General features: G+C 36.7%; 1 protein-coding gene across 3 annotated transcripts in view; it reads left to right on the forward strand.

Moving 5' to 3' along the window:
* Positions 1-24,178, forward strand: part of ABI3BP (ABI family member 3 binding protein) — a gene marked incomplete at both ends in the record, with an annotated part of 249,712 nt that overhangs the window by 136,367 nt on the left and 89,167 nt on the right. For 2 of the 3 annotated variants that reach the window (XM_079704666.1, XM_079704667.1), the window contains 6 exons: positions 1,578-1,643; positions 2,806-2,880; positions 3,436-3,510; positions 4,488-4,562; positions 5,682-5,753; positions 6,535-6,609. In XM_079704666.1, coding sequence (XP_079560792.1) covers positions 1,578-1,643; positions 2,806-2,880; positions 3,436-3,510; positions 4,488-4,562; positions 5,682-5,753; positions 6,535-6,609 — 438 coding nt within the window. Of the gene's footprint in view, positions 1-1,577; positions 1,644-2,805; positions 2,881-3,435; positions 3,511-4,487; positions 4,563-5,681; positions 5,754-6,534; positions 6,610-11,946; positions 11,989-12,957; positions 13,039-13,482; positions 13,531-14,602; positions 14,666-14,780; positions 14,856-15,552; positions 15,601-17,100; positions 17,161-17,973; positions 18,100-20,254; positions 20,339-21,295; positions 21,356-22,161; positions 22,246-23,445; positions 23,506-24,178 lie in introns of all 3 variants that reach the window. The other variant, XM_079704665.1, reaches the window with a different exon arrangement.

Genomic DNA, 24,178 nt, shown 5'->3' on the forward strand with positions numbered 1-24,178 from the left:
GTACAAGGGGTTTAAATACAAGTTGTTAAATTTTCCTGATTTGTCTAGTAGTTAGAGCGAGCTGACTTTGCTGGATCCATGATTTGAAATTGGCTTAAAGTGAACCTAAGATCAGCAGCTGCCAACATTTTTGTCCTTTAAAAAATGAGTCATTCTTATCTGACCCTTTAAAACTGTAGCTAGACTAAAGAAAACTTTACATTGTCAGGTAATAAATTTATTCTTGGGATATTTGCATATTTTAACTCATAATATTCTTTCTGTTTTTGAAGATTTTGCAAAGCAGTAGATTCACCTTCACAAACTGAAATATATTTCCTGCCTCTTTTGTATGCAGTGCAATATAATTACCCTCTCTGCATATCAGACTGTGTTGCGTGGTCTGATCTTAGCTTCCCTACAGCTTCAACTAGCAACGGTTCAGTATCATTACATTGTCACTAAATTACAAGTAACCCCAATGTGTAAATTTTCCCATGAGCTCCTGCCTTTATCATTTATTTCTGTACAGCCATTTTCAATGGGCAAAGGAAGTGACACCTGCCTCCTGACAGTTCATGCTTCCTTCCTCTATACCTCTCGTTACCATGGTGACGGCTCTTAGTACAGAAATGGGAACTTTCTAATTTTGATGCTGTTTTTGCTTGCAAATTCAATTCTTAAGTGAACATGAAAATTACCCCTACATTAAAATCAACCTGTATTTTTAAGGTCACCCTACTTTTCTTTATGTAGAATATAAAACTTATCTTTAAACGCACCTAGATTATAGATGGGCTCTTGGCTCCACGGAGGAATGTAGAAAGCTGCCTCTAGGTAAAATGGCAGGAAGGATGGTACAGGAGGAAGGGGCTGGTCTTAACTATGCCATTCCTGGCCCTGCAAATGGAATGGGAAATATGTCGAATTTGACAGTCCCAGTGCGTGACCACTAGCAAATGTCCTCTCCTCAGTGAATCTCAATTTTATCATCTAGAAAATGGAGATACTACCCCATTGTCTATAACATGGGGCTAATGTCTACCTCACCTATTTCTCAGGGATGTTAAGAGAGTTAAATAAGTTGATATATGAGAAAACGCTGTGCAAACTATAAAGTGCTGTGCAACCTGCAAAGTGCTGTGCAAACTGTAAAGTACTATCCAGACATCATGATGGTAACTTTTACTAAGTATAAAGACCAAGCTGTCGTCTTTGTGCAAATTACCTCAGTGTGACTGCTGTTTCCTTCTTTGGAAATCTCAAATTGCCATCTGATTTCATTTGTGTTTGTACTCTTTGAAGCTGTTTGATTTACAGCTGGCACGACTTCCTTGTAAATAGCACTATGCTCACATCACCCTAGGGGTCAGTGTCAGGGCTCACTGCATAAAGGCCTTTAGTTCAGGGCAAGAAGGACTAGAGACAAGTCTATTAGTGATTGCTTACACGTTGCTAACATGACCAGTAGCCCACAGCCAAAGCTCACTAACACCTACATGAAAATGTCCTCTTTCAGCCAGCATTAAAATATGTCATGAAATCTTTTAAAATTAAAATTAACATCTTCTTTTTTGTTTTACCTTTTCTTTTAAAAGCCACTTATGATGTTTTCTCAAGCCCTACAACATCAGATGAGCCTGAAATATCAGAGCCCCACACAGGTACACCCAGCCTCTCAATTCTTTTTTTGGATGCCAGGTATTCTGACAATACTGCACCTAGTTCTCCCTTTCATTTTTGCAGAACGAAAAGGTGCGCTCTCTAGAGCTCCACAGGAGAGACATGACAATCTGTGTCAGGGAGATGAATTCTACCCACCTCTCCCACTGAATGATTATTTCTTCACATCCATCAGTAAATAAACTCTGCCACATGTGGGAGATGCAGATAGATTAGGTTGCCACTGAGGCACAATAAAAATAATGGCCTATCTCTCTGTTGTTCAGAGTCATTCTAAAAAGCTTTTAGATTCTTAGTTTTCCCTGGTGTAGTGGTTCTCGAGTGGGGGTGATTTTGCTTCCTTCCCCCTGAGGAAACATTCGGCCATAGCTAGATATACTTTTGGTATCCTGGGAAGGTATTACTGACATCTAGTGGGTAGAGGCCAGGGATGCTGCTAAACCCCTGCAATGCACAGGACAGCTCCCACACTAAAGAGTCATCCAGTCCTAAAGGGCAATAGTGCCAAGGTGAGAAATCCGTCTCTAGAGCAATCATGTCACTCATTTGTCTATAGAAGTTCAGCTGGGTCTAATCTTTGGCATTCACTTACTGATCTATCTACAGTGAGTTTAATTCAGTCCAATAGTTCCTTCTAGCAAGTATTTATTGAGCACTTACTAAACTAGGTACTGCAGGAGATTCAAAGTAAATAATACTGGTCTCTGCCACACAAAGACGTATGTCTGGTATTTGTGTGTGTGTGTGTGTGTAGCCTTATCTTAGCTCTATTGGTGCCATGATAGATACAGGCAAATAATTTTAAACAGCAGCAGAAAATTTTAAGAAATGAAATAGAATGCTAAGAGTAGATTCAGCTAACAGTTTAAGAAACAGAGGGAAGGAACCAGAAAAACCACTTGAAAACAGTTCAATATATGAAACATTGTTTTATCATGGTTTAACATTTGAAGTTTGCATGTTTTTAAAAATGAGCTCATCTTCAACTCCTAATGAATCACTACTTTTAAAATGTTGGTCAGCAATCTCTCAAGTGCTCTTGATATTTTTCCCCATTTGAGGCATAATTTATTACTCTGGAATTTGTATTTTATTCCTGGGGCCCTCTACTGCTTTTAAAAATGTTGACATTTATTCCAACAGCAACAAGCGATCCATTTCTGGATTCTGTCCCATCTAAAACTTCTAGAACTCTTGAACAGCCAAGGGCAACACTGGGTAATGTTTTTAACAGAAAAATTGTGCTTCGTTTTCCATCGAAAGAAAAATCATGTAAATGCCTTTCTTCCAAATGACCATTTAATTCCATCACATCTAATCATTTATTTCTTTCCTATTTCTGAATATAATATATATTTTTTCCTGTAATGCAGGCATCTTATGTTCCATTTTGGGCTCTCTCTCTCTTTTTTCTTTTTAAACTGTAATAGATGATATTTTTTCCATCCTTAAAGGAATGAAAAGCTTTGAAAACTGCATGGACATCTTCATCATCCATATCTTCCCATCTCGTGTGTTTGTGGCCTGTATCACCTCTCTTCCATGCATTGAGTCTGCCTGGAGTCAGCTACTGAACAATTTCATTCTGACCTTTCTCCACTTTAAATTATCATTTCATCCACCAGCTTTCAAGACAGCATTCATGCATTTTTCATCCTTAATCATGTCCTTGTAGCATGTGCTTTGTAACACCATCTAAAAGCATGCTGAAACTCTTAAAATACCTCATTTTAACTGGAATTATTTGGTGGGATGGGGTGTTTGTGTTTTCAGCTCCGAGTGAAACACCATTCGTTCCTCAAAAACTGGAAATCTTTACCAGTCCTGAAATGCAACCTACAACACCTGGTAACTAATGATATCTGTATAGTTGTGTACTTTGAAAGAATGGATAAAGTGACAAAAAGAATCAGTCATGTGTTGGCCTTTTCAGAATATTTTCAGTAGTAAACATTTCCGTTCATTCTCTACCATGAAATTCTTCAAAGAACTGGGTTATCTGTTCTACTTAGCCTTGTGATAATCCTCGAAGAATTTTCATAATCTTGGTATCTCTGTATTTTTTTAATTGAGGTAAAATTAATAGATAACATTATATTAGTTTCAGGTGTATGACAAAAATTCAATCTTTGCATACATTATTTTGAAGTATTATTCCCTTTCTTCTTGTTATTCCCTATACTTCTTTCAAATTTGCCACTGGAAAATAGCAGCAAAATTATAGATAATAATTATTTTAAAATACATTCCCTTCAATTAGCATATTTAGATACCACTTGGTCAGACTATTTTTCTCAAAGTAGCCTAAGTATACAGAGCACCGAGTAGGCTCTGCAGTCCTGGATACAATAAAGAAAGATGAATAAGAGAGTAAAACAACATATATTCTATAATAGAAAGTTATTGGAATAATGAAGTTCGTTAACTCCTGGGGAGGTTAGTAGTGAGATATAGAATTAAAGAAGCTCTGAACCTTCAATTCTCTAAATCTCAAATATTTGTGCTTCTCCCATGCTGTTCGGTAAATCACCTTTTGAGTTCTTAACTGTACCTTGTGTTCTTAAATCCCACAAGGGTCCTCCCTTTCCAGTACAGTTAAGTGAACAATGTACCTTCAATTCTCATATAGACATTTAATTTCTTTTGACTCAATCAACACTTACTCATTGAGCACCTACTGTGTATAAAACACAGTGCTGGGCATTCTAGGGATACAAAGAAATAAAAGCAGTTCTTGCCCTCAGGAAGTTTACAAGTTTACAGTTACAACCTGATTGACCCCTGGGAAATACCATTTATCAAAGCTGTATTAAATCTTCTTTCAGCTCCCCTGCAAACTACATCTGTCCCTTCTACACCTAAACGACGCTTCAGGCCCAAAACACCAAGAACTAAACCTGGTAAATAACTGTCTCTTTAACCTTTCAGGATATTTAATTCCAAATAGATAATGTCCATCTACTTATAAAAAGAAACAATTCTATAGATTAAACATTCTCTGTAAAATTTGGAATTGACTGAAGATGAATAATTAATGCAAAATAACAAGGATCAAACATTTTCAATAAGATCTTAATTGAAAATTATGTGAATGATGTTCTTTTTTTCTGGGAAATACTCTTCTTTAATCAAAGTAATACGTAAAGATTTTTTTTTAAGTACTACGAGGCTTAGATTGAACAAGAGGAGTCTACTGCCCTACCCTATTCTACCCTTGAGACCCATTCTCCAATTCTTTAGCATATTTCTTTTGTATATACCTCCACATTTCTAAGTAATATGCTTCTGTTTCTTGTTAGATCAATTTTAGTGACTGATGTTCTTGCATGCAAATTTTGGTATAAACATAGAAACAAGTCCTACTGTCACAGTGATTTATCCTGTAATTTATTTTCCTGGCATGCATCTAAGTTTAAGTGTTATTAGGCAGACAGTTCCCGTTTTCGTTGCCTACCACTATGTTTTCAGTTTGGCACTAGGGCGATGGCTGAGATGCAGAGGACATGACTCTGGCTTTCCAATTGCTTGTATTTTTTTTTTAAGATTATATCATGAACAATGAGAGCAATGTAAGATTATACAACCTGCTTGTGAAACTATAATACTGTGTGGAAGCTCAGAAAAAGAAAGTTAGAGTTGAGGATGTAAGCCTCAGAATATGTGTAGGGTTTAGAGGAAAAGGAGAGGGGAACAACATATATTATGGCACAGAGTTTGAGGTAAAGGTAGTTTATCAACCTGGATGTGATAGTCTTCATTGTCAAAGAGTACACTCAGAATCATGCTCAACGAACCAGGCTTTGATTATTCCATTGCTTATTACAATTTTTTTTATAGCTATACTATTATGACTGAATTTTAAAATTCTTTCCCCAAACTTTTACTCACTGCATACTTTGTAAACACTGACTAAATATGACAGGATTTTAAAAGGGTCATTCAGTTCCTCTTTGGAGGATTGTTTTTTTTTTATTGTCTCTAGAATATTTTAATTTTTTTTTTTTCCTTTCCACCACCAGAAAGAACCACAAGTCCTGGAACAATTACATCTAAAATTTCTAAAAGCCCTGAACCTACATGGACAACACTGGGTAACAATATGTCCTTAGTAAATATGTTACTTCATTTCACCACGGAAAGTCCAGTATGCCAGCTTTTATGTAATGTCTCAATCACTGTTCTAATTGGATCATTTCAGCAGTACTAAATTATCTCATAGTGCACATCAACTCCATGACTTTCATGGTTTTGGATAGCTGGCCACGTGGTGGTTGATGTGAACTCAGCATTTAGACATCATCCTGTACCTTGGAGAGCCGTTAAACCACTGATGATTTCTCATCTTCTGTGCAACCATTGTTTTTAAAGCTGCGTCTTATACACAGTTCTCCATTTTTTTGAGTAAGGCCCTCAAGTTCAACTTCATTTGGAAAAACAACTTTCTGTTATGGCATTAGTAAAATTTCTTTATGTCGTAGATCACAACATTATACCTATCAGTAAATATTAATTTTAAAACATTTCTCTTTTCTGGTGCTTAAAGATTTAGATGTGGCTGAGAAATGTGAAATAAGGTGCAAAATCAGTACACTGATTTTGGTTTTCTAATCATGGGTTAAAATCACTGTCTTTGGGTAGTTGTGGTGACTAATGACAATGCTATTTCTCTTGAAATTCTTTTTCAAAAAGATGAAAATTTATTACTGTATTTTCATTAAATGGTGCTCTGTGAAATATTATTTTAATAGAATCCAAAATCATCCAAGATGATGGGTTTATAGCACTTGAGGTATAGGTTTTCCTTTTGCGGTTTTAGACACTGAAATGCCTAATTATTGATTTGTTGATTATTTTGTTTCTTTATTTTTCCAGCTCCCAGTAAAACACAGTTTATTTCTTTGAAACCTAAAATCCCTCTCAGTCCAGAAGTGACACACACCAAACCTGGTAATTACCCTGAGCTTTATTTTGATATTCCAAAAATAGGGTTGAAAAATTATTTTATGCCACTCTTTGGAGCAAGAACTTCTGATTTGCATCTTGGTATTTGATACAACTTTCCATGAAAAGAGTGAAACTGCGATGAAATGATGTCATTTATAGCCAATTCCTCTGATATTATCATAGCATCTCTCTGAGCTGTGTGGTGTCTCATTATGTTCATGACCATCACAGAGAAGGCACAGAAATAGAGTGGTGGGAAGGATTGAGGACTCCCTTGTCTAGGACTATGAAATAGTTTCCAGTGCCAAAGTTGATTGGAATTAAGATCACACTAAACAGTAGCCTTTCAGCTGAGAGGTGGAGAAGTCTTTCCATCCCCTAAGAACTCTGCCTTGTTTGGGGCCTTCTCAGTTCTCAGGCTGCATGACTAGCAATGGTTGTATTTTCCTAACGTTCTATGGCTTCTTTCTAAATTGGGTCTGATTTCCGAACACTGACTTCTGTTTACTTCTCAGGAGACATTAATGATGTTTTGCTGAAGAAAAGAGGCTTTTTTTTTTCTTCTTTTTTTGCAGGGAGGGGTTATCCTGTGTATGTAATTAAAAACAGAGACAATTCCCTGCACAAGGATTGCAGGACGTGTTAAATGATCAAATTGTTTTTTCCACCTATCCAGAATCTATACAACAGTCTGAAATGTTGATTTATGAGATTGTATATGGGGAACTTCATCACAACTCATTATTTTCATCTAAACTTTAACCCCTTAGCTCTAGGAAGAATATATTTCTCACTGTAATATGGATTTTTCATTAATGTGTATTTACAAGGTAGGATTATTAAAGCAAGAGGTTTTCTGCTTAAGTGGGCATGATTTGTTTTTTGCAAAGACATGGGTAAGGAAGAAAAGGGTAACTGCTCAGAGAGAGAATTCTCATGACTCCTTTTAAAGAGGCAGTGAGATTTCCAGGTGTTGTAGGTATCAGAGGGAAGGAAATTATGGATTAGGCAAAGGGAGTATAGTTGATGCTGTGACCAGGGGTGAGGTCTCCAAATCAGAGAAATGGAATGAAGTATTCTAACTCAGAGAGGTTATTAGGAGAAAAAAGCATAGCTAATAAAACTCAAGAGCCCTAACAGTGTAAATCATAGAACTCTGACAGTCAGCTATCTGAGAGAAGGATTTCATGTACATTTATTTTAAAATTATGCCCAGAGGACTTTAGAATAAGGTAGTAACTCTTACATTTAAGCTGTATTTTGAATAGGGACCTATTACCAAGCAGATTGAGAAATATTACTCTATGTTTGGGTCACCAACTTCTTCTTCTTTTTTTTTGAATTTTATTTTTTTATACAGCAGGTTCTTATTAGTTATCCATTTTATACATATTAGTGTATATATGTCAATCCCAATCTCCCAATTCATCCCACCACCACCCCCTGCCATTTGGGGTCACCAACTTTAAGTAAATGTTTTTCCAATCTAATTATTTCTGTTGTTACAAGGTAAAATTTGAAAACATCAAAAAATGTCTCCAAATGTTTATTACCATTTATTCATGATAAGCTATATAATTACTTTTAGTGGTTTCTGGGGGAATAAAAGGTTTCTGAGAGGAAATTCATGAATACAAATCAAGGTGGGAGAGTGTGTTCTTATCACTCTAAGATATTTGAGCAAAGAGATTTCTTAATTTGACATTTCCCTTTAAAATGGGGGAAATTATTTGGAAGCTAATGGGTTTATATTCCTTTGATTTCTACCTTCTAATCACCTAAGAATAGCCACACTTTTCCCCTAACAGCAAGTATCACCACTTCAGAATCTGTGCCTAAACTTAAGCTAACTCAGGTTGACTTTGAGTGGCCTGAGGCAACACAGAGTGATGACTGGTTCTCTATAAACCATTGCTTGGGTTTTAGCTTTTTAAAATGTATTTATTTTATGGCAACCACCACTATAGCTCTGCTAAACACTTCTTTTCTTGCCAAGGTTCAAGAGAGCAAATAAGCCACCAAAAGCTTTTTGATTTGAGTCATTCATTGCCTTTCTCAGCCCTCTCCTCACACTCTCCTGTTTTTCTGTGTCACTTTCCATACAGGCTGCTTTTCCTTTGGTTTTCCTTTGTGGTTAAGCTAATGAGTAAAAACCCACATTGGTTTTGGTTTGTTTTATAAGCAGAATCCAGCGCTTTCTTGAAAATCCCAGCCATCTACCATGTCCCAACTTGTCTGCCTCATCCAATAAGAATTAGTTAATTATTAAGATTGTAATGACATTTGGCTCTTCAAGCTTTTAACGATCTGAAAAAAAGGGAGAGACCTCCGATTACAGCTGTTTGTTGTATGCATTTCTCTGACACAGTGGACAGAATAGTAAATTGTACTCATTGCTAGCCACAAATCCATGAGAGGGTTTTAGTTTTCTTTGTTTTGTGCTGAGGTGAGTGGTGTAGTTATTTGCATGCCACTCAGCTTTTTTATGGAACATTTTTGTACCTTTATTGGTAATACCTTAAGGCTATGAAATAGAGGAAGTCTTATCAGAAGATGTATTTACTTTTAATAAACACTGACTTTAATATTTTTATATTCAGGTGAATTGGAAGCTTAATTGATGGGGCTCCATACCTATTTGGCCTCAGTCTCAGGAACTGAAAAATGCTGATTTTTCTTTATAAAATTCAAAAGACAGCATTCTTTGATCTTTGTGAAAGCTAAAAGATACTACAAGTACCAAATCTTACTTTTTCACACTTTTAGAAGGCAACTTTGTAGAAATTAAAACCTGAATTACAACCTCAAAGTTTCAAGAGAATTTTTGTTTTTGTTATTTTCAGATGTGAGTGCTTTTTGATATTTATTATATTTAATTACTGATATCTACTATTTATTTTCCCTTTCTCCTGTAGACTCTGACATTTAGCCACGCCCCCTCCCCTCCCACACACACCTTTTTTTACTTTGCCTAGTGTACTTCTATCTCATACATCACTGCAGCTCTGCCATTCATCTGTTATAATCTATTTCTGACAAGTTCTTGAGAAATCAGAATTCTTTTTTTGGCCATAGACATTCTAATGAATGATGCTACGTTTCAGTAACACGTTGTGCTATTATGCATTGCTTTCAGAATAAATGAAAATTCTCTATCCGAATTATTTATTATTATATTTTCTTTTTTAGTTGCTAAAGATTCATTACATGCTTCCCCCAAACTTTCCATACCCCCTAGTCCAGAAATATCAGAGATAACTCCTGGTAAATGTAATATAAGGAATACATAAGTGCAAAATTATTTAAGTTCTCTTAAGCTGGTCAGTAGGTGCCATATTAATTGGTTTCTTTCTGTAAGAAAAAAAAAGTCAAAGAATCTTCACTTTTTTTGTATTTCAACAATTGATTTCCTTTTTTATTTTCTTCTTGAAAGAAAAGAATTCTTTTTGTTCCACAGAATAGGAAACCTCTATTGGATGATCTTCTTTTAAAAAACCCAAATAGACTTTGTAACCAAACTATATTCAGCATGAGGTATAATTTACTTACTGCCAATCTGAATGGCATTGGAGAATTTATCTGTCAGAATATTTATATAATATTGTTATTCAATTTATTCAGCATTTGATGAAATCTGAGACTACTTTCTGACTTCTATTGATTTGATAATTTAAATGGAATAAATTTCATGTGTAAATCAATTTGTTCACCAGCAATAGATACTAGTAAATACGGGGAACACCGTGTGAACACTTGGGGCCCTTTTTAGACTGTAAGTTCCATTCCTATTTTTTTTTTTTTTTTTTTTTTGCGGTATGTGGGCCTCTCACTGTTGTGGCCTCTCCCGTTGCGGAGCACAGGCTCTGGACGTGCAGGCTCAGCGGCCATGGCTCACGGGCCCAGCCGCTCCGCGGTATGTGGAATCTTCCCAGACCGGGGCATGAACCCGTGTCCCCTGCATCGGCAGGCGGACTCTCAACCACTGCGCCACCAGGGAAGCCCTCCATTCCTATTTTTTGTGAAAGAATATCAGATCCAGTCAGGCTGAAAATCATCCCAAACTAACAGCTCAGGCATGGTCACAGGTCTGATGGGTCTGTTGCCTCTTCCCATTTTCTTGGGTGAAACCGACTACTGTCCTGCATGAAAATAAAATGGCAGGTGAACAACCTCTGAGAGGTTACACTGACTTCCTTTAATGTAATATCTCCTCAGGCACGAGGAGCAGTAGTGGGGAAAATAGCTAAAAATCAACAACAAAAGTTAGAATTCTCTATTCTTTCTTCTGTTGTGGTTTGTGGAGAGGCTGCAGGCTGATTGAGCTTTATTTCATAAGCCAATAGAACCTGATGGTTCACCAATGAGAGAACACTTGTTATGGTAAAAGACCTTTAACTTGTAGCTTAAATGGTGCTCATCAGCATCCCCTTTGATAATACTTGCTTTTATTGCAGCCCTGGAACCTGAGACTCCACCACCATCACAGCCGCCAATAGGTAATGAAGTTTCCTTTAGTGAGTGAAAAAGAATTCTCTTTCTTTCACACCCTCTATGTTCAACTTTGTGCTTAGCTTTGGCTTTTCAAAAAATTATTTATTTGTTGTCCTTCAGATCTTTCTTTCAGCCATTTTCACCAGAAGACAAACTCCCTGCCTGTGCTTAAGTGGAAGCTCTGAGACAGGCATGAAAGCCATACTGATTTTGATTTGTCACATTCCTTGTTGTCCCTCCTTATATTTGAGCACCATGTCCTGAGCTTGTTTTAACCTGGTTATTTCCCATAGAGGACCATGGCTTCCCCAGGACATATTTGTGCTTTCACTTTTAGAGGTGTTTTTCTTACTTCCATAACTCTAACATGTGCAGATTTTCTTGAAAAGCATTATGGTCTTTCCAGATCTAAATATCCTGATGTGTCACTAGGAAATTCATTAAATGAGAGAAATATAAAAACTCACCCCAGTCTATGTAGCTTCTTTTTCTTCAAGGGAGCAAAAACTGTTCTGCTAGTGCTGTCTTAGCCAGTTATTCACATTTTCCTTCATAACATGAGCTGTTGGTTACTTTATTGCATTTACATCTTCCAAATGAGAGTCATGCCTTTTTTTTTTCCCATTTCTCTTTCCAAACTTAACTGACCAGCTGCGTTTTTGTTCATTTTGTCTAAAAACACAGGAATCTATTTATGTAAAAAAGGAATTTCTTATATGGATAAAAGTTTCACCATTTATGTTTGCTCAACTTAGTACTTAAAAATTAAACATTTTTCATATTTTACTAAAGTTCCTCATTTTTCTGTTGATTTTGATTCCTTCTTGATCATTTTTCATGCAGTCTTAGAACCTGGAACACTGGGAACTAAACCTTCAACAACAACATTAGGTAATGCAGTGAGTGACCTACCTTTTTTTTCCTTTTCCTGACTGCTGGCATCTTTATTAACAGGCTCACATTAATGGATTTTTTCATTAATGTCCATTTGTGTGTGTGTGTATGTTCTCTATTCCTTTGGAGAAAAATTTTAAATCCTATAGTCTAAAAATTATATCTCATTCTTTAAAAGTTGCCTTCCCTGAAATAATTTGAGAATTCAAAGCCTTTTTGCACATGTTACTGATTTACAGATTTTTTTTTTTATTGGAGTATAATTGCTTTACAATGTTGTGTTAGTTTCTGCTGTACACTGAAGTGAAGCAGCTATATATGTATCAGTATACATATATCCCCTCCCGCTTGGACCTGTCTCCCACCCCACCCCCCTTCCCACCCCTCTAGGTCATCACAGAGCACCGAGCTGAGCTCCCTGTGTTGTACAGCAGCCTCCCACTAGCTATCTACTTTACACATCGTAGTGTATTTATGTCTGACCTAATCTCCCAACTCATCCCCCCTCCCTTTCCCCCACCCCACCCCACCCCATGTTGATTTGCAGATTTTTAAATGCTAAGCGAAAAACATTTCCTTTTGAATCTTAGGCCAAATAAATTTTAGTTTTTATCCCTAGTGGCTTCTAAAAGTAACTTTTCTCATGTTCCTGTTGAACATACACCTTCAAAAATTTAATGAGACTGTCTTCTCCAAGCTGTACAAAGTTCTGAGTTTTCCACCTCAAAATAGAATAGAGAGATCTTTTGAACAGTTATTTATAAATATTTGGCAAAAAATAACATAAAAATCCATTATTCAAGACTTCATTTAACTGGGTAAATAATGATAGAAAGTTGCAAACAGAAGGATACGTATCTGCAATAAATCAAAGGGCTTAAATGTGCTTCTAAGATACACGTAGTATTGATGGTCAGTTTGTAGGGCCACCGTTCGTGTATTAACTAGCTGATTTTCTTTCTTCAGCTCCACCAAAGACCAAACGACCAGGTCGTCGTCCCCGCCCTAAAACCACAGCTAGTCCAGATGTGCCCAAGTCCAAACCTGGTAAATGTGATGTTCAGGGTTCCAATTAACATAGAAAGTGGAATATGGTAGTTTCTGATATAGTAGCTACCTACCACCTAAATAGCTGGGCTTTAGGAACCAGTGTAGTTGATTTTTATATTTAAGGATCTATACTTTCTAACTTCACATTTTATGAATACGTTTATATTTTTATTTGTAGTTATTAAGTATACACAGCAGTAAGCTGGACCACTAAGTGGATCGTTAAAGTAGGGCACCATAAAAATTTTACACAAGATGCGTATTCATGGCAGATGAGATGTGGGAAAGCAATAGGGAGAAGAGGGGCAAATGGGAAAAATAAAAAGGAAAATCACATTCACAAAAAGTACACGGTTTAAGTAAAGATGGAAGAGTAATATTTCCTTCCTCAAGGTGCCACTTCTTGACATAATTAGTATTTTTGGTTTTTTGCCTCTATAGCTCTGGAACCTGCTACGGTACAACCGGAGCCCTTGGTGCCCACAGTTGGTAATTCTGGTCTCCTCCAATTGCTTTCCCAGGTTGTCACTTTTGCTTTTCCTGCTCTCTGCCGAGGCATGACTGCAATTCTATACGCAGTGTCACAGTTTTGTTCCATGCTTTCCCTTACCTTTCCTATCTGGGTCTGAAGAGCCTGAAGATAGGAGGCTTCTAGAAGAATTCTGTGTGCTAATTCAGGGAAAGTCCATGGTTTTGAACACAACTTCCTGGTTTTCCAGAAACCCTCTGTCTTCCCATCATGTGTCCTTGTGTAGAGAAAACCATCTACTCTTTCTCAGGGACTTCCGTGCTCATCCTGGACTTGGCAAATGGCAATGTTTTATTCCAGTGTCATGATTACCATTTCATTGCTTTACTCATTCAACTTGTAAGATTTTCCCCCTTTTAAACAGCTGCATGAAATAATGGCTCCTTCAGCTTTTCTGTTTCTCTGAGGAATTTTTTTGAGGATGTTTTGATAACCAAAGTCACACACACTGTTCTTTGTCTAGGGTCCAAGATAAAAATAGTATGGTCTTTGTAACTTGAGAATATTAAAAGTCTCAAGCTGGTTTTATTGTTTTCAGTCCTAATGCTGTTTTGATTATAATTATTTCATTATAATTTCTCAGCATTCACAGTAAATCTGTCACTGGTTTACTTTAGAAAATTCCAGAAATGAATAGCCATGTAACATGCTGTATAATTTCAAGTATCTATGGGTTATTTTCCTGATTTCCTACTAAGCAAGTTTCAAATTTCTACCTTACTGTTCTTATACTGGGGAAAAGAAAAAAAAACCTATCCAGTAAGAAACAGAACTATTATACTTGTCATTTTAAAAATTACTTATACAGACAAAAGTCTGCTTATAGTTCTCCTTACTTTTGTTGAGAGACACATTTTGAACATTTCCTGGAGGCTTTTTTCTTTCAGAAAAATCAGTAGGAATGGACACATTTCCCACCCCAGGAATTAATTTTGTTGTATATTCACTGAATTTATATAGTATCTTTGCTTGAGCATATATGTCCTTAATTATTGACAGTTACAGCTGTGACCTTAATACTTTTTTCTTTAGCGTCGAAACCATCCAAAAGACCTAAAACTACACGTAGACCAGATGTACCTCAAATCCAGCCTGGTAATCTCTACTTTCAATGTCTTAATCTATAACTAGGAAAATGGTGTGTAAGTAGCACTAATCTTGACATTCACAGCTCTGCCATGACACTAATTATAGCACCTTTTTTCTTCAGATTCAAAATCACCAAAGCAATTACTTCCTAAACCCAAAACCACAGCAAAACCGGATACACCACCACCTAAATCCGGTAAACAATTTCCAGTGCTTTGGCTTAAGAAGCTTTTTCTTTGGGGATGTTGCTGAAGATGCTTACAGTTTGTCATATCATGAAAGCATAGAAACCCAAATACCATGGTTTTTTTTGTTCATTATCTTCTCAAAGTAGCCACACTTGTGTTTCATGTGTTAAATGAACAATTTAATGTTTGGGAAATTAACAAATTTTATATCGGATTGTCTGACAGATTCCACTCTTAAAGCATTTTTAGGTTCTGACTTCTCCATTCGGGTCTGTAACGAATAGAAGCCTGGTTTTTCTGTATCTGGAACATTTTTGAAAGTGATTTTAGCAGCTACCACTAGGGAGGCTGACCCTGTGTTCTTCCTTTATAGGCACATGGAGATTGGCTTTTTCTAAAATACCTTATTGGCTTTTCAAATGGTACCTATTAACTAAGTGATTTTCCACTAAATAAGAAGATATTATATAATAGTTCTGAAAATTCAATTGTTTTCCAAGTGACATTTTCTCCTAAGATGCCAATTAGTATTAAATTCTAATTTACTGACAGCATCTCTCATAATAAGTAAGTCTCTCAAGAAGGCAATTTATAAATTTAGAATAAACCAAGTTCTGTGTCCTGTGAATTAAGCATCATTGAGCACCTAAAAGTCTAGCTTTCCTTACTTTTGTTTCTTATATCTGTTTATTTTTTATGGTGCAGTCTTTGAGCCTGTTACATTTGAGAATGAAGCGCCCTCCACAACCATAGGTAACGATGGATGTCTTCCCTCTTGGTCAATGTTTCTCTGAACTTGCCCCTCTCATTTCTGTCACTGTCTGTAGTCTCTTGTGTAAACAATTGTCATTCATCCTCTTTTTCATTCATTCCCCAAAATTGTTTACTATTTTTAACAAGGACCTTTTTAATATAATTAGGCATTCTTACAGCTGCTGCTCAGCTTACAATCCCTGAATGTTTTTTGTTCTTTGATCATCTTCAGAGATAGTCAGATTGCTTGCAGCACTTGATGTTGGCAAGAGTCACAGGTGCTCTCTCCATCCATCATCCAAACCAGGACATTTTTGAAATCTCTGCTTTTATGTATGTATAATTTATGATGTGGGAGAGGAACAATGAAAAAGCTGGTTGGGGCTTGAGAAAATACAAATTGTCTCTTTCTCGCAAAAGTCCTTTCTTCCTTGATTCCATACTGTTCGAATGCAACTGGACCTTTCTGTTGATAAATTCGTCGTGTGGTGTTGAATTCCAAACAAAATAGGGACTTTCCTTTTTTGTTTGAAGGCAGTCAGCTTTGAATATTGTTTTGTCCTGTGGTTCTCACTTTCCGTCTCTTCCGGATGCCATGTTTTCCTTTAGTTCAGAAGATGTTCTCAGATGTGGCTTAAACCAACTCTGTGCTGTGTTATCTTGGACAGTCAGCAAAAGGCAATCTCCATATAAACGCTTACAGAGTTTTTAGTGATAAGATATTTTAATGTTACATTTAATCTTATGGACTTGAAAAATAGAGACACTAATTTAAAACCAAGTAGTCATAAGTCTTAATTTTATACCAATGTGTAATTCAATCATTTCAGAATATTAGAGAATTAGAGGAATCCTGTTTATTCAGACAAAAGTTGAATTATTACTTTTCAGACCTTTTTCTTAATCATCTCTGTTCCTCACTCGAATAGTTATCTCCCAAGTATCCATTTGAAATAAATGAATAAATAAGGACAAACTGTAGCAAAGAGTATCACCTTTATTGTGGAGAAAGGGCACAAGGTTATCTTTTGCATAACTGTCACAAATCTCCAATAATCAGACTGATTAAGAACATTTTTAAAAATTCTCACCACTACCACCATTTCTCAAAAAAATATATTAATAATGGTGGTGAAAACCTTTCAAATACTAACAGAAGTTTTCATAATAATTTTTCAGAGTAATTTAAAATACATATCAGACAGCTAAGAGATTTTTTTGGAGCCAAGTTTCCAATACAGCTGCAATCATATAATTAAACATCAAAAAACCTACTTTTCGTTGGCCTCACAGGGTTGCAAAGTGCAAGGGGTATGGCTGTTTTGTGAGATAAATGGGCACTAGAGTACAGCCAGTTATTACAGAACAAATACTCTTTTTCCAGAGTTCATAAATACTTTTTAAACATTACAGGATTAAAAGGATTCATTTTCAATAAAATTTTGTTTCCTTTCCTATGTTGCTTAAATCTCCATTGTTTATTGTATTGCTTTTGGTCAGTTCCTGCGACAGACATTGAACCTGTAACTCTGAGAACTGAGGCTTCTTGGACAACATTAGGTAATGACCTTTTATGTCTTCAGACAAGAGCATTTTCTGTTCATTGTCCAGTCAATTCCATTACTATGTTGGTCAAAGGGTTTTCTCTTCTGTAAGATTTTTTCATCATCCCTTTTGGTCACTCAACTATATTTTTTCATTTTGAATGTATTGAAGATGTTTAAAATAAGTCACTTGGTTAGAATATAAGCATCTATGAAGCTAGTGCAGAGTATCTATGACCCACATTATCCAGCTTTCTTAAAGCTTTACAGAGCCAGTGATTCTGCTGAATTCCAAACGCAGTTAGGAGTCTCTGCCCTATAAACATCAGGTATAACTCTGTGGCCATCAAAAGAAAGTTGTTTTAAGATATTCCAGGCATTTTTATGGTCTACCAATGATTTTAAGAAATGAGATGTGTTTAGTCTAATAATGTTTAATGGGATGTATGCCTAAACCAAGTCATTTCTAAATCTAATCTCCCCAAAGCAGGTGAGCCTGGGTCCCTCTCTAATGTGATGTAGACATGCTGTGCTTCTGACGTCTCTTGGATCAGGGTTCTCTTTGAAAATCTGATACCAACAATAACAGTAAAGTTTTCAGATAATTAAAATAATGTTATATGTTCTTTCTCAAAAGAACTGTCAGCAGACAACCCCCTGCAACTTTTTTTTTTTTTTTTTGGCATATGGATGACAAAGAAAATTCCAAACCCCAGAGACGAATTTCTCGACTCCAGAAAATCTAGCAAAATTTTATAAAACCTAGAGCCATGTATCATCCTTTTTTTCTGGAGTCATAAGACAACATTAACCAGTTTCCTTTCTTCAGCTCCAAAAACATCACAAAGAACAAGAACACGTCGTCCACGTCCACGTCCACGTCCCAAACATAAAACCTCACCGAGCCCAGAGACACCTCAGGCCAAACTAGGTAAATATGTGGTTCCTGGTACCTGTGGAACCTTGTTGGATGTGATACTGTGGTGGGAGTGTAACTTGCTGCCTAGTAACCCTGTGATCCTTCAGGATGGATGCCCAAGTTACAAGTGCTCTCGTCAATATGTGTGACTTCCTCACGCTACTTAGTATCTTCTTGGTACCTTGTATTTTATTGCTTCTCTCACCGTTCGATTACATTTTCTCTTTGATTCTGGCTCAGCAAAAACATATCTAGTTGAGTATCTAGCCTATTTAGTTCAATTAGTCTCATATTTGATGAACTGCCACATTAGCATTTGTGAGGAATAGTTTAGAAATAACAAGGGACTTGGCTTCATTGAGGAAGGAAGCTGCTCTTGTGTGAAACTGTTCATATATGGATAGAAAGGAAAATGGGCAAAAGCAACATATTTATTGAGTTTTACCAACTGTTAGACACATAGTTAATTCTTAGAGAAGTGAAAGATCCATGGGCTGATAAATGTCATGTGGACCTTGAAATGTGTACAGTTTGTAGATTTGTTGGAGGGATGAGCAGGAATAACAAACAGAAGCTAGAAGGTGCCGTATGTGTGGATGACAGCAGAAGGATAGGACTTGGAAGTAGAACTTGATTGTGAGAAAGGAGAAGGGCAATGTTTACTTGGCTGGTGCTCAGAAATTGTCAGCAGTGCTACTTTTAGATGGTCTGTGAAGAGGACCTTGAGTGCCTGACTTCAATGAATGGATTTGAGCCACTTGGCTGCAGCATACTCTACAGTCAGCCCTTTTCTTTCCTGATAACAGAGAGATGAACTGACAAGTTTTGTAGACTGAATGACCCTTTGTATCTTGCTCTTTTATATGGCTTTGTTTGGACAGAGGTCTTGGTCTTTTTCCAAAGGGGACTCTTAACAAGAAAGAGCGTTGTCTATTTTGGTTATTCATTACCAATATCTGCTTAAATATATCAACAATTGCATCTATCATGACATAGATGTAATTGTTTGTTTTCCAGAATATTGTGTTATAAATTATACTTTCACATTCTTTTCTTACAGTTGTTAACCATAATGTTTTTAGACAGATGCCTAAAGATTTTTCTAAGCAGAGTTTTCCATTATATTATCAGATGATATAAAAAGCAATACTTGTAGGTAACCATGTGGGGATAATAAGGGTATAACCATTTCATAATATCATATATCTTTGTACCCTCACCTTGGAACTTTGAAAATTTTGCTTTCTGGCAGTAGAACCACGCTACCCTAGTGAAGTTCATTTTCAAGAGAGTTTGGTGACTTTTCTTATGTGTTTAACAATTCTTTTTTTTAATTGCTTTCAATCATTTCTTGCTACAGACCTTGAACCTGTTACTACTGGGACATCTTTAGGTAATGATCCTGTACATCCTTCAGCAAGTGCTTTCTTTACTTGTTGTCAGACTTATCTATGTTCTGTAGAGACAATGATGTCATAATTTATTGTCATCCTATTGCTGTGTTCATCTTAAAATATAAAAGGCTTTCTTTCTAACATTAATGTGTATAAACTTTAATTCAAGACATCTATTTGCTGCATCTCCCAGCTTGTAATTGCATCATGTCAATCTGAGTCTCTGTTTAAATAATACTGTTTGTTAGAGCTGGGGGCTAAATGTGATTCTCCGTATATTCTTTATTTAGACCACCAATATAGTGTCAATTATGATACCATGAAGTTTCTTTAAGCATCTTACTTTCAATATTTCAAGTTCTACATAACTTTTTTTTTACTTTATTGATGTTGCACCTAATTTTGTGTAGTTATTTTAGTAAATTACCAAGTGGAAAATTTGCCCAAGACTAGCTGTTTTAAATTATAAGTGAATGGTATAGGATGGTTTGAACTTCTCTCATGCTGTCACAGTTTAGCGTGATTTCTCATTAGGGACACTTGCAAGAAAATGATAGTCCCTCATCTTCATTTCTTAAACATAATTATAATATAATTTTTAATCTCTAGAGAATTCTCAATTATTAAAAAAACCTGTTAATATATTAAAGGAGAAAATTTCAAACCAAAGTAACAAAGGTGTCTCTGCTCAAAAGAACTCTGGCAAGTTTTAGAAGGCTTAGAGCCCGGTTATATCATCCTATTCAGAGGTAATGGAGTCACCAGCACTATATTAATCCTAACTTTTCTTCCTTCAGCTCTAACAACAACAAAGAGACCCCGTCGTCCACGTCCCAAACCTAAAACCACGCCCCATCCAGAAGTACCTCAGACCACACTGGGTAAATATGCAGTTTCTGGTTTAAGGAATCCAAGCATTCTACCCCAGCTGGGACCCTGAATTCTGTGCACATAATCGGTACATGCCTTATATATCTCTTAAGAGTAAACACTATTCTTCTTATTAATCCCTTCTATATCCCCATAACCATATTAGCCACTATGAGACAAATCAGAAGTAGGAATTATGTTTTATTTCCCAAACATTTTGTACTATAGTTATAAACAAAAGCTGTTCCTGCATAAACAGGTAGAAATTAACACAGGGTAGCATGTTTATACAAATGTAAAATAATTTCTGAAGTAGTACAAATGATATATGCTAGAAATATAGTAAATATTTGGAGCAGGAAAAGATCCAGGATAATTAGGGAAAAAATCAATGCAGAATTTGGATGAGTGAAGGGTTGAGGGAACAAAGGCTGATAAACAGGGAATGTGCTGAAGGAAGCTGGTGACCAGACAGAGGATGACTTGTTGATAACACTCCTGTTGAATGGGCCTCTATAGGATGAAATAAAGGGGACTGGGATATCTACTCAAGAGCTTAAGTTTGGTCCAGTGGGCTTCACTGATCCTTACTTCTACACAGGACCATGCTTTTTCTATTCTTGGAACTGAAGATGCTTAGTTTAATATGATACCACAAACTGAGAGGTTGTTCCTCACCTTATTATATTAAATGCCACTCTCTTCACTAAGGACTTAGCGAGTATGGTCTCAGCTTCTTTTTGGCTCTCTGTTCTATGTGTGGTGGGCAGACCCTAGGGTGAACCCCTACTCCCCACCCCCTCTACCTCTCACCTCCCACCTGCCTCTTGGTTTTAAAGCTTTTGTGTAATCCATCCTTGCCCTTCCCTTTTCCCCTTCGAAGCATTATTTTTACTGTTAAGATGAATTTTCTGACATTTCATGCACTCACAAAAATCTCTTTGATTTCTTTTCTTACTTTTGATCAGTTCCTGCCACAATCCCTGAACCAGTTACTCTTAGGACCAAGGCTCCAGGGACGACCGTAGGTAATGACACATTATGTCCATAAGCATCTGCTCCTGGTCATTTCAGACCCATTTCACCACTGGCATAACCACAAGACTCTGTGTCATCCTCTGTTGTCATTCAGTTACTTCTTAATATATTGAAGAGTATTAAAACAACTCATTTGTTATTCAAAGAATCAAGTATGAACTTAGCTTAGTATACATATCTGTAAGGCAATGCGTTTGAATTTGTGGCATCTCATCCCTATGTAACCTTTTAATCACATTCTGTGTTACTGAGTTTCAGACACAATCAATGGAGGTTAGGGATGGGAGTGTCTGTCCTTGATCCAAACTGAGTACAGTGTCACAGTCATTATGGTGTGACATAATTCTTATGCAGATCTAAATTCCTATATTTTTTTACTATGTGCACGATTTTGTTTTTATTTTGCCATTTTAGATAATGATACAGTCTTTTTTCAGTAAGCAGTGAAATAGAAAATATGTCCAAGGCTAGTAAATTGAAGTTACAAGCACCATCATTAGTGTAAAGTCACCCTACCCCTTCCCCACCATCACAATAGTTCAGTAGGTTTTTGGAAATTTTTTTCATTGGGAAATCCCTTTTGAGAATCTCCTTGATATATCAACTCAGGTTTCTGTGTGATTTTTGTTTTTCACGGTAATATAAGTGATAAAAAGAGGCAATCATCAAATACGGACAGATGTTTCAAACTCAAAAGAAAAATTTCCTGCAATTCAAGAAATTATAACAACTATAATCCTATACACAGCTTCTGGAACTAAAAACACTCTATTAACCTGAAGTTTTCTTCCTTTAGCCCCCAAAGTGCCTCAACGAACTCATCATCCACATCCCAAATCTAAAACCACACGGAGTCCTGAAACACCTCAGACTGAACTGGGTAAATGTGTAGATCCTGGTTGAGGAATCCTGAAGCCCATCCCTGTGAAGTCTAGAGAAAGTGAAGGGGCAAGTCAGGGCCAGCAGCCACTTTCACTCCAGAGCAGGCAATCAGAACACAGTCGGACAGGTCTTAGGGGGTAGCCGAATTCCTTCCCCTTTGTAAATTAGAATCTTCTCTCTAAATGTCTATTTCATTGGCTTCTTATTCAATTCTATCCATCCTTTATATATTGAATGTGTATAGTGGACTGAAACAGCTATAGGTTAAACATATATTTGGGCAGATAGGAGATTATTTCTTGGTAACTATTAAAGTTGTATAAGTCATAGTACAGATCTAGGGCAGGAGTTAGCAAATATTTTCTATAAAGGGCAAGAGAGTAAATATTCGGGGCTTTGTGGCCTCAATAATCTCTGATGTATAGTTTTCTTTTTTCCCTTTTTTTTTTGTTTTTTTAACAACCACTTAAAAATGGAAATGGGCTGTATGAAAACAAGCCATGGGCAAGGTTTGGCCTATGGGCCATAATTTGTGAACCCCTGGTTTAAAGAAACAGTCAGGGTGGGCCAGAATAGTTAGGAAGGGCTTGAGCATTGAAATCACTATAGATTTTGATGGCTGGGGCGTGAGAGGGTGGGGTGAAGAAGTTCAGAAGACAGGCCCTGTGTGGAGGCCAGTGAGAGGAGACAGAGGCTTCTCGGACCAATGAAGGCTGTCAGCTTCTAGGTGCTGATCAGAGCATTTTATTGAAGCTGCTGTAGCTAAATGGGCTCAAAGGACCAGCTGAAAAGGAACTTTTACTCATGGACTTAGGAGTTTGGGTTTCATGTAAGAATCATCACTATCCATACGTGGTAGGCTTTCCCGGGCATGAGACGGAAGGATACAGCTGCACCACAGGCTGAATGGCTGCCCTTTATCTTGCTCTCTTAAGTACCCCAGTTGGGTAAAGCTTGTCTTCTCTTTCCAAAGATGAGTTTTTAGCAAGATGGGTAAGGTCTACTTTGGCACATTACCTAGACTAGGATCATCACAGAATGAGAAACTTCAGGGACACTTCTCAGGGACAGTTATCTGAGTACAAAGAGTACAATCCTTCCTGAGTGATAAACTGGTACCCGAGTGCAGACACACTATATCCCTCTGAGATTGTATAAATGTTTAACATTTTTTATTATTACTATTATTTTTCGTCAGTTCCTGCCACAGTCCTTGAAGCAGTTACTCCTATCAAAGAGGCTCCAGGGACAGCATTCGGTAATGCCACTTTCTGACCTTCAGCAAGCACTTTTTCTGCTCAGTGTCAAATTTCTGCGCATTCCCCTCTGTTGCCATTTAGTTACATTCTTTATCTTGTGAGTTAAATGTGCATAAAACAAGTTACTTCTTATTCTAAAGAGAGTCATCCCTGGATCTAGTTTGGGATATCTTTCTGCCCTGTAACTTAGTTAAAATTTTTTTCAGTTAAAATTTTTTTCAAGCCAGTTTATTTTTAGCTCAACCAGAGTTCTCTGTTAAGGTAAATTTCATGTATTTATAAGAGTGCCTGATCCTGATCTATGCTAACCAGACTGTGACAGGGAAGTTTCTTTATACATCCTTTATACACCTGCCTTTTTTATCTGCCTGGTTTTTTTGTTGTTTTGTTAACATTTGGGTAATATGGTTTTAGTGAATTGTCTAACAGATAATGTGATCAAGGCTAATAAGTTTAAATAGTAAGCCCCATCCTTAAGGTGAATCTGACTCCCCCTTAATCTCCACCATAGTTTAGAAATGATTCTTAACCTTTTTAATGCAGTCAGGGGATTCTAGGAGAATGTGTTAAAAAATACCAATCTTGACTCTCTGAATTAATAACTTCATTTTGTGTGTCAACTGTGTCCCCAAAGTATCTTCAATAACAAAGGAAGATACAGTAGCATAGTAG

Source organism: Hyperoodon ampullatus (genome assembly GCF_949752795.1).
Source record: "Hyperoodon ampullatus genome assembly, chromosome: 5".
NCBI classification, from domain to species: domain Eukaryota; kingdom Metazoa; phylum Chordata; class Mammalia; order Artiodactyla; family Ziphiidae; genus Hyperoodon; species Hyperoodon ampullatus.